Raw genomic sequence first — 11,573 nt, 5'->3', positions numbered from 1 at the left:
AGCCTTACTTCATTTTTCTCATCAACAGCTAAAAATCTGTGGGTGTGAGTCTGCTTTCCTTCTTATCATTCAGGAACCTACACAGGAGTAGTGAGCAAATATGTTAGTGGGCAGAGGTCTCCTCCTTTCAGCATTCAAAGGTGCCTACTACATTAAGCATGTTGACTGCCAAGTTTGTAGGTGTTTGGTGAGATCCTCCTGTTTCAGGGAGGAAGGTTATTGATGATGTCTGACTTCTGGAGAATAGTTCAGCACTACAGAAAACAGAGGGGGACCTGTGCTGCTCTGCAGGCAAGGATAAGACACTGATCTGCCTTTTCCCTCTAGAAATGAAGGGTTCCTTACTGGAACAAGTTCCCAGAGATGTGGTTGAGGCCTCATCCCTGGAGACATTCAAGATCAAACTTGATGGGGACCTGAGCAACCTGATCTAGTTGAAGATGTCCCTGCTCACTGCAGAGAGGTTGGGCCTCTGGGGGTCACTTCCAAGTCTATGCATTCTGATATTCTGTGAAATATGTGCTGTCACCTTCAGGTCTGAGAGCACATACCTTTGTTTACCAGAGAGGAACTATCTCCATTTGTTCAAGAAGTCACTAGGCTACAGCCTTTTCTTAGAGAATAAAGTTTCACCTTCTTCAGAGAAAAGATTTCAGACATAATCTAAGAAAAACATCACTAATACTTCATGATGGTGCTGACCCTCTTAAAGGTTGTGAACAGAATGTCACTTCATTGAAATTTCCAAAAATTGAAGTTTTAAGTGGTTGATGTACTCACAAAGCCTGAATTTATTCACCAGGTACTGAAACAAGGGGTGATGCTTTCAGAGAGACTACCTGCCTCTGAAAAATCAGGCTGTGAAGGTTGGAATTGTACCTGCAGGCTTTATTAAGAACGTAAGGTTTCTAGAAAAATTAAAGGGCTGCTATCTGAGTATTGGAAATCTGACCTCTGAAATACAGCATTTCCATTTAACTATGGGTGAATCTTCAGTGCCTTTTTATAGCTCATTTAAGTCAATGTTGCTGCTTCTTAAGACCATCTCTCCCACGTAGGATTTCTGACAGTTTATTCATAGCTTTTTTAACACTCTCTGCATGATTTACTGAGTCTTTTGGAACTGCTCTCAAATGACTCCTTAGCTCACCCAGAGGGTAGAAGTCCTTTTTCTTTCCCCTCCTCCAGTTGTATTAATAGTGCAGAAACTTGGGAACAGTCTGAGTCATGCAGAGGAAAGTTCAAGTATACAAGGTCTCTACTCCTGGTACTAGGGACTCATAACCTTCACCTCTGACAGCTGCCCTCAGGAATGTCAGGAATATGTGGAATTTTGTTCACAGATCTTGATTATGAACCTTGAGATAGATTCATTTCACATTTTGTAGTTACTGCACACATTTTTAGCCTCTTCTTGTCCAGATTTTCCCTAGACTACTCTTTTTTGTTGTTGTTTGAGTCCTCTGAGGTGTAGAAATCAGGAATCCTGGGGATGTGAAGTTTGGAAATAGGAGGCCAGGGCTAAGAGCAGTAGGAGAAGGTAGTTTGAGAATAAGAAGAGTTGAGAAACACAGTGTGCAATGGGCTTTGCATCTAGAGAGGCTTGTGTTCTCCAGACTGTTCTAACCTAATGAGCTAGTAGAAAATGCCTAAAGAAGATTGCACCATAAGCAAACTTTCACAGGCTTTTAGCAAGCCTGAGAGTACTTTTAAAGCTATGATTCTTAATGAAAGGCTTTTTGTCTAACTATAGACAAGAACAGATATTAAGGAAAGGAATGTTAGCAAAATAATCACAGCTCAGAGCTACAGCAGCTCTAATTTCATGCTTATCAGGGTACTTCAGATGATTCCCAGATTTAAAATCGTTGACATTTGTGTGGGGAGGAGGTACCTGCTTCCCTGCTGTCCTGGATTCATCTGGGATAGAGTTAATTTTCTTCCTAGCAGCTGGTGCAGTGCTGTGTTTTGGACTGAGTGTCAGAATATTGTTGATACCAAATGGATAACTAAGCTAAGGGTTTTGCAGTTTCCCATGCTCTGCCACTGAGAAGGTGTGCAAGGAGCTGAAAGGGAGCATGGCCAGGAGTGCTGACCTGAAATAGCCAAAGGGATATCACATGGCACAGAACATCATGCTCAGTATAGAAACTAGGAGCAGTTGGCCAGGGAGGGGTGGATTGCTGCTGAGGCATGGGGCAGTGACTGCATTGTGCATCACTTGTTGTTGTCTGGGATTTATTTCTCTCTTTGTTATAGTCCTCTTCATTACAACTACTACTATAAATTTATTATTATATACTCTGTCAGTTATTAGATTGTTCTTACCTCAACTCATGAGTTTTACTTTTTTCCAGTCCTCCTCCCTCTCCCATTGGGAGGGGAGCAGAGTAAGGGCATGGCGTAGTTTCCAGTTGGGATTAAACCACAACACCTGATCACACTGGAAACCAACGCTGGGCATCCACTGCCATCCTCCTCCTCCCTGCCCCAGGAGCAGGCTTGAAGCCAAGAAAAGCAGCTCCATTATTCCTCTTGCTGTGCACAGATTCTTTGCAGTGGGTAGCCCACACCGAGAGCTCACTGGAGGATGTTGTTGTGTTTAGGTCTAAATCTATCACTGTCACACAACAAGTGCCACTCTTTCCACAGTAAGGCCCTGGGTGACAGTTACCAAGCATGGCACTAGCTCTCACACAATGCTTTCCTGAACAGCACCCTTTGCATGTTTTGTCCTCCCCAAACCCTTTTCTGACAAACTCCAGCACAAGCATGGATTGTAGAAAGCTAAACACTTTATTGAATAGGCACAACAGAACAGACCAGAGACGTGTAACTGCTTTGGGATAGAGCTGTAAAAAGTACAGTTCTCTTTAAAATGGGTTTGTGGAGTTTTTCTCCTTCGGTTAAGTTGGCTTTCTCCAGCTTTAAGCATTAGTCCTGTGAGAAGATGACTTCTTCAAGCTTTTTCATAAACTCTTTTGGTAGTAACATTATTCATGGAGCATTCCTGGAAAGAAAGGCAAATTTTATCAGCTTTTGACTCTCACTAAATGTTTCTTAGTTAGGAGGCAAAGAATTACTTATCCATTAGGAGCCAGTGTAAGGCAAGAAATGCATTTCTCCTCCTCTATAACCAATTGCCAAAACAGTGAAAGTCAGGATTGAGAGCTTCAGAAACAGAAGTTTGAAATACAAACACAGGACTGAAAGAGCTTCAAAGGACTGCTCCAGCAACCCCCATGAGATTTCGGATCTCTTAAAAACCTCTAAAGACGACTTCTAGGACTTCTGTGGAGGGTGACTGGAATCAGGAGCTGGGCATTACTTTTTTTTCCTTTCACCTTTTTCAGTTGTGGCTTGTCTTTTTCACACATGTGTGCACAACTCATACCCAGAGAGTCTCACACACCTTTCAGACTTGCAGCTCCTGGTATCAGCCTCTGCATGTTAGGCTCTATCCTCATCTATTTTTCTGTTAATCAAACTTTGTTTTGTTCACTCTTTCTTCACAAAGTTGTTATTAAAAATTACCTCTATTTGTTCTCTGGTTTCTATCCAGCAAAATTTAAATATTAAATTTATGGACATATTTTTCTCTAGAGGGAGGAACTACTCTTCCAGGTTTTCATATATGTGTATTGTTTTGCATCAGGCAGGAATCTCAGCTGCCTTTTAGGAACATAGTTTTAGGCCACTCCCAGAGTCTTCAAAGTATGTTTCCTAAAACTGGAGAGCAGTTCTGGGAATCCGGAAACTACAGGTGAGCCTCCCTGGCACCAAGCCAAGCTCACTACTCTCTGAGCAGGTAACACAACCCAACAGAGGTCAGATACAGAGGGTTTTGTTTGTTTGTTGGTTTTTTTTTGTTATAACGTCATATAATTGACACAGTTGGTGGTGGTACGTAGAATGGTTCCCACAGAGGGCTGCTGAGTCTTGGAGATTGTCTGGAGTATTTTGCATTAGCACAGAATGGACACACTTTACATGGATTTTGCCAGTGGTTCCCCTATGCTGTCCAGGACACAAAGCTTCCAATATTTAAAACTTTTCCTCATGGGGATGTTTCTTAATCCCTGTTCTTTCCTAACCACATCTTGCTGTGAATGGAAAACTGGCAGCTCCATACCATTCCCTAAGTTTAACAGCATTTCAGTTTTCATGTGCATTCCAGACTCCTTCAGACAGTTCTCACCAAGCCTGCAGAGCCCTTTCAGATGCTTTTGTTCCCCACGTTTGAATCCAGTGCACTAGATCTGCCAACATGAATTCTGCATGATGAATTCAGTCAGTAAGTAACAAAAATGAACGCACCACCACCAGGTTCCCATCCACAACTTTTCTCTTTATGATAGTCTCTTTTCCATCCCACTTCTGCACCTGGGTCAGAGTGCCATTGTCTAGAGTTATGACGTTCTGCCAAAAAGAGAAAAAACAAAATGTGGGTGTTTCAGCAGAGTGCTCTGGGGTGAGAAGAAACATAGAATTGTTTAGGTGGGAAAAGACCTCCAAAATCATCAAGTTCAACCATTAACCTAACACCACCATGGCCATTAAACCATATCCTGAAGTGCCATATCCATACATTTCTTGGATGGTGGGATGATGACTCCACCACCTCCCTGGGAAACCTGTTCCAGAAGGCTATTTCCATGTCCAAACAGCACTCTCACCTTTGAAGGCAACATTTCTGCACTGAGTCTCAAAAATCACAACTCCGTCCTCCTGCTCCCACTTCTATTTAAGAGATGTCATTAGAAAATGATGGTTTTGGACTCACCTTTGTTTTTCTGTCATCTGCTGTGATCTCATCAAACTCTTCACCCAGCTTGAAAGAGAACTCTGTGTTTTTGAAGGTACTTTCTGTTTTAACAGTTATCACATCACCATTGATGCTGATAGTTACACTGGGCTTGGCTACACCAGCCATTTTCCTGGTAGCAAACCCCACACCTGTAAGTAAGACAGAGGACTATGAAATATTTATCTTTACTCAATATTTTTTTCTATTTTATTTTTTTATTTGGGAAAAAGAAAAATACCTCAGTGGTGATTTCCCTAATCCTTTCTGAATGTTTTTATTGATCCTGTGTTGGAGAAGTTTCATCTCACTAGCTTGTTATGGTTATAGACCAAGTCAGGTGGTATGAGGTGAGGGAATTCTCTGCTCTGTCACTGCCAGAATAGTACAAGCAATATTTTAAAGACTGAGTCAGGATTTTAATCCTACATATTTGCACATATACTTGTTTGGAATAATTGCACTGGTTTGTACACTAAGCTGTGTGCTACCTGTAGCTACAAGTAAATAAGCAGAAATATACTAAAGTTTCTAAGCCACAACACTGAACAAACAAGGGGAAAAAAGACACCAAACAACAAAAGCACTTTTTATATTTATGAGCAGCTGGGCTGAATAAAAGGAAATTATTAAAAAACAGCTGGCAATTGTTATGTCCTGAGTAAAATCTGGGGTAAAGATTAGGAGTACAAGAGTCTCACTGGAAGCTGTCTGAATGCTGCATAAGTCCCAGTGAGTGTTTCATCCCTTGTCTCCAGATACTCTCCCCTCTCCCAGCTTTTTAGCACCCAGTCACTGCAAGTTGCCCTCTACATTTTGCACATTGCAAGAGTGTGCACACCTTTTAAACTTCAATTTTCATTCTAAGCAAGAAGCCTACATCTTTAGAGAACAGTGTCATCCCTCAAGTCTTCTGTAAGCATCATGAATCCAGGCAATTTTCTTTGTTAACATTCACTGGAGGCTGTCACAGAGTTTCATTCGCTATAGCAGCTGTGACAACTAATCTCTCCTAGTGCAGCAGTAGTATAATGAATTTCAGCTATATTGCTTTCAGACACAGAGGAGATGCATTCTAGCATTGCATCGAGTTGTATGTCCAAGGATAAAAGCTAATCCACACAAAATATTGCAGTGAAGTATTTCATTTCCATTTACAATACTGCTAATTAGGCATGCACAGACCTGACTTACCCAAAACTATTTCTGACAGCCAAGGTTCTTCTCTGTTATGGGAATTTAACAGTAGTTCAAACAACCAAGTTCCCAGTATAAGACATTCTAATCAATAGAGTTGGTAAACAGCATAGCCCAAAAGAGCAAGTAAAGAATAAAGTTCAAGACCAGCTTGCCTCCCCTGTCCCATAAACCCTAACTCCAAATAACAGTTCTCACCCAGCTCTTTCAAATAGTCCTCAAAGTTTTCACTCGAAAGGAGCTTCCAGTTGCCCACAAACTGGTCACACATTTTGTCAGGCTAGAGAGGAGTCTTCTACAAGATCAAGCAGAAATGCAGGACAGGAGAATAGTATGAGCTCCAGGAGTTTAGGAGTTATCTTTAAAAAGGAGCCTTGGCCACATGATGTTGTAGGATGACCAATGAAGAGGGAGATCCAGTGACCAGTGTTTTCCTTCCTCTCCTCCCCCTCCCTTGCCAGTAGGTCATAGTGTTATTATTCATATGCCCTTACTAGCACAAAGATCACTGACTTGTTTTCATTTTGTTATTCTGTCATTCAAGAACACTCAAGAACACCTTAAGGGCAAATAATTAAATCATATTCTCTTTCAGAAGAAGGTAGGCTCAAACCACAGAGGGTTATGTTCTCTTCTGCACTCTTTCATTTCATTTTGCCATATCAAATGGACACAGGTACGTTCCTAAACTACCAGATCTGGAAACACTGTTGGCATAATTTAGTTTTATTTCTGCACCCCTGCAGTGAGACATTTTCTCCAGAGAGGCTCAGAGTTACAGGAAGAATGGATTTCGGAAAGAAAGAGAGTGCTAAGAGAGTGCTGGTGGCTGTAGAAGGGTAAAGGCAATAAAAATGCTTCCTTGGCAGGGATCTCCTTATCATTGCACCACCTGAATCAGTTGGTTGAGAGGTCTGCATTCTGTTTATATGTGATATGGAGAGGGGACACAGGGCTCTGTGAAAAGTGAAATAACAAAACAGATTATTTCTATCTCTTTTGGTCCTGTGCTTTTCTGGAGACCTATGACACAATGTCTAGCATTATGAATAGTTACAGCATAAAGCTAGGCTTTGGTATTGATCCACCAAAGCTCCCTGGACACTTCATTTGTTTTCTATTCAGTGTTTAGATAATAATTTGTTTGAGGCAAGGTGCATAGCATTATGAGGTCCACCTTGACTGAATCCCTAAACACTGTCACAACTCAGATCACAACAAAACTGCATCAGAAAGCAGTCATGCAATCTCTGAGACACTCCTTCTGGCTCCAACATGCTATTCCAATGGCAAAAAGCACCTAATAGGTGCAAACTCCAGCCCCTGCAATTCTCTTAGGTTGATTTCCTGGAAATAGTCTGTTGGTTGTCAGGCAACAAATATGTTGGTCCACGTGGTTTTGTACATGTTGACTTTGTAAATGACAGAGTTGTAGAAAAGTTATTTATATAGGACTGTAAGATAAAGGGAAGGGAGGTCAGTAAGTTTCCAGCACAGACTCCCAGTCAGCCAGAGCCTGCTCGTGAGTTCAGATAAGGCTGTACAGAACTGTGCCCTGGTGGGATTTGGAAATCTCCAAGGGTGGAGCCAGCACCACGTACCTGTGCAACCTGCACACTTGCCCAGCTGTTCCCAGAGGGAAGGAGTCTTTATCTTCCGTCTGAATCTCTCTTCTGTCATCTTTTACCCCTAGTCTCTCATTCTGTTACCATTCACTGCTGTGAAAAGCCTGGTTCCAACTCCTCTTCACTGTCCCGTAGGTGTTAGGGGGATCTGTAAGCACTCCCAAAGCTTAACCAGGATGAACCACACCAGTCTCACAGGCTTTCCCCACAGGACAAGTGCTCTGAGCATTTTGACTGTCCTCCACTGAACTCCCTCCAAAACCAGATGCAGCCCTCTGGGAACCATTTAACAGTGCTCAAGAGAGGTGAACAATCACTTCCATCAACCTGCTGGCTGCGCATGTGAGAAAGGATGTTGATTCCTGTAGTCCAGCTCTGTCACTTAGGACAGGCTTTTAACTGAGGACTGTGCCACGTCTTCCCTGGTGCTTTAGAGATGTATGGATTTGCCAAAGGAAAAATACAGCTAACATGAAAAACATCAATTAACAAATCACAGCTATGACTATTAGCAACACTGTGCTTTAAGAAAGGCTTCTTTCTGCAGTTCCTCCTTGTCCCAGAAGGGGACTGCCTCAACTGCTGTAACTATTGAACTGGTGACATCCAGTGAGCAGTAGTGTATTGGGCTTACAGAGTTGTCTCCATAGTTCTTGGAATCAAAAACTGGAACGAAAAGATAAGAAGGTATCTCTGCTGAATCTCACACCTGCTGCCAGAGCAGCCTATTAGCCTGTTGACAATGACTTCTGCTGAAAAAGTTCTTAAAAGGAATGTGGCCTCTATGTGGAGTTATTAGTGACACAGATGGAAATGCCCATGGTAAGAAAAAAATATATATTCTTAGAAAAGCTATTAAAAACAGGGATTTTCCCTTAAGTAGGGAACCATGGCTTTGCTGCAAGCTTCCTGTTAAGCACAATAACATCTATTGAGAAGATGAGCTATAGCAACTCTCATGCCAGGAAGGATGGATCATGTCACTCTGTCTGGCACTGCTGTAATTTAGGCCAAGCAAAAGGTATTTGTAATACTTCCCTGGCTGGATACCAGAGTGGGAATCTGTTCTACGGTCCCAGGGTAAATTCAAGGTGAGCTAATGCTGGAGAGCAGAGAGGAACAGGTGAAAGAATGCCTATCTCTGCTTGCCAGCTTGCTTCTTTTGTTTCTGATTAATGTTTGAGACAGATTAATTGCCTTAGACATCTGCTTAGCCAGGTAAAGCTGTAGGTAAAGTTTCAGTACTCATGATGTAAGGCACTGACTTAACAAAATACTGGCTTCAGCTGGTTTGAAAGTTCAGAAGGTCAGTTGGTTTTCGGTGAGGCTTTTCCCTCTCTCAGGGAAGGAGGTGAGCAGGAGACACAAGCAGGTCATTTTCCCTTTGTTCAGCAGAACAGTCCCCAACAGCAAGTTGATGCTCCCCAGCTCCTGGTTGTTGCTTCAGGCCTCGCTCAGGGCTAAGGGTACTATTGCAAATGGTTGCTTTGCCAGAGGAGTCAAATTTTGCCAGCAGCAACAATGAATCTGGTGTTTCCTGGAGAGGCTGTTAGCACCCAGTAACTACCCAGTCACATTGCTGGGCTCTCACATTTGGAGACCTCAGGCCAGTAGAAGCCAGCACTTAGTTTTTCCTTATAGTAATCCTAGATTCATGTATTTCCTCCTGGACTTTGACTTTACTCCACTTTCTTGTTTGTGGACTTCGTTTCCCTGAATTGGCTCAGAGCACATAAATCCTGCCTCTTCTTTCCCTCTCCCTCTTCCTCCCAAAAAAGAGAAGTTTTTTTAGTTTTCTGAATTTATCCTTAAACTTTTCTCTAGATTTAGCTATTGCGGCAGACATGGAAATTAAGAAAGCAATCTGTTTCCCAAAGCACTTTTGGATTTCTTCTAACAATTTGAAGACTTGCTAATAGCATGCTGAAAACTTCCTTTGTAGTCCTTCCCCAGGTGCTATTCTGAATTATCACAGATTATCCAGCTGAGATCATCTTTTGAAGCATCTATCTGATCAAAACAACAAGACTGTTGGTTACATCTGCTTTGGGACTGCTCAGCAGAACTCCATTTTAGTTCTGTCTTGTTTCTGCAGTGCCATACCACCTGCACAGAGCCAGGCTTTGCATCTCATTTCCATGTGGATCTGCATTTAGAATCCTTTCACTGTTTTTTTTTTTCGTTTTGTTTTGTTTTGTTTGCTTCTTGATAGATATTTTTTAGCAAGCTGAGGGTATATCTTCAAATAGAGATGGCATACTAGTTTATTTTGGTAACTTGGAATGTCTTGTAAGTTTAAACTATTCTTATTAGTGGTCATCTTTCTCTTAACAATTCTTTCTTGAGAAGGGAGAACGTTCCCAAAATTCCACTTTTCTTTTGAAGAAAACTGAAGGGAGAGCAAAGTGTAAGAACAATATTTCAACAAGACTAAAAAGTCTCTGTACAAAACATTTAAGCTTTGCTGAACCTGCACTTTGAGTAAGTATACATGGTTTTCCCCGTCCCTGTCTCTGCATGTCATGGTTTATTGCTAGTGATGCTTTAATCTGAAAGCTTCCTCTGGAGTCACCATCCCTGGAGGTCAAGAAACGTGTAGACACAGCACATCAGGACATGGTTTACTGACCATGGTGGTCTTAGGTGGACTTGATAATCTTAAAATTCTTTTCCAACTGAAAAAAATTCTATGATCTCCTCTTATATTTGCCAGAAAGCTGTCTGTTATTATAGACACATTGGGATTGCATCCAGAAATCTACTGCCCCAAGTAAAGGAAAGGAAAAAAAATCCAAGTAGGAAATTCCCTGAGCTGAGAAGCTTTGCTGAAAGCAGCCCTGCCCCTCCATGCATGGCTCTCCTGGCCCTCTGCAGCTGGTTGCTGCACTTGGATGTTGGAGCTGCAGGGAAGGGGAAGGAGCCAGTTTGCAGAGGCCACCAGCCTCTGCATCAGCCCAGCCTGGGCCAGAGGCCTCTTACAGCTGCCTCCTCTTCCCCACTGAATTTCACTTGCACAGCAATCTCATTTATCTCATCTTATAGCAGATAAAGCCAGTTAGGAATCAAAACGATCTCTGAGGAAACAAGTGCAAAGGGTTTTCTGGAGCCATTCTATCACTCCTGCCCTTCCCACTCTGTGGAGCTGTCTTGCTGGACACAAGCCAACATTGCTTATGTCTCATGGAAAAATTCATCTCCTTTCAGGGAGCATCTGATAAATGCATTGCATACTGGCACATAGTAAACCAGGGCCTCATTTGGGATGCTGCAGAAGGGTGCAGACACAGGGCAGCTTGCACAGGGAGGATGGAGTTTGCCATAAAGTGTGTTATATCTCTCTCAGCAGGCAGCTGTGGGCAAGACTTGTCACTATGGCTCTTGGTGCCCAAATGCCTAACAGCAGCCAAGCCTTAGTTTTGGCATGCACTGAGTCTCTGATGCTGCTAGCAACAATGACACCTAGTTCAACCCTGAAATGGACCTTGAAGCTCCAAAATTACTTTAAAATCCTCTCTGTCTTCTACTTTTTCCCTCTGGAGGATCTCATTTGACAAGCATGGGAAGTTGTGGGTCTCTGGTGTAGACAAGAAGATCTTTCAGGAAGAATGAACATCTTCACCTGTCATTCTCAGTACTGGCAGCTGTTTCATTGATTTGCCTTCATTGTGCTTTAAAAGGAGTTTCTGCTCATCTCAACACCTTCCCAAAATCCTCAGACTATTACAGACCAAAGTGCTGCCTCAGCTTGTAACTGCTCTCAGTGCTGGTTTTGAATTATTAGAATGTTATGAAGAAAGAAACAGTTTTGGGTATACCCTCAGGTGGGGAGAAGGGAAGAGTTGGGAGGCCTTTGGGTGTTGTGTAAGGGACTCTGTACATTTTGGGATATCTTTGCCACTATGCTTGTAGTAGTTGTAGTTTCACCAATTGCTTTTCCATTTAAACTT

The 11,573-nt window shown here is 42.3% G+C and overlaps 1 protein-coding gene across 1 annotated transcript; it reads right to left on the bottom strand.

Moving 5' to 3' along the window:
* Positions 1 to 2,816: 2,816 nt before the first annotated feature.
* LOC128970204 (fatty acid-binding protein, adipocyte) lies at positions 2,817 to 6,322 on the bottom strand. Its single transcript, XM_054385301.1, has 4 exons — positions 6,200 to 6,322; positions 4,784 to 4,956; positions 4,318 to 4,419; positions 2,817 to 3,010 (listed from the first exon to the last, which is right to left on the bottom strand). Exons 1-4 carry the CDS (start codon positions 6,270 to 6,272, stop codon positions 2,960 to 2,962), a joined length of 399 nt encoding a protein of 132 aa, XP_054241276.1. The 5' UTR covers positions 6,273 to 6,322; the 3' UTR covers positions 2,817 to 2,959.
* Positions 6,323 to 11,573: the final 5,251 nt, after the last annotated feature.

Source organism: Indicator indicator, chromosome 12 (assembly GCF_027791375.1).
Source record: "Indicator indicator isolate 239-I01 chromosome 12, UM_Iind_1.1, whole genome shotgun sequence".
Classification (NCBI taxonomy): Eukaryota; Metazoa; Chordata; class Aves; order Piciformes; family Indicatoridae; genus Indicator; species Indicator indicator.
The sequence above is the reverse complement of the archived record's forward strand: the minus strand, read 5'-3'. Positions and strand labels throughout refer to the sequence as shown.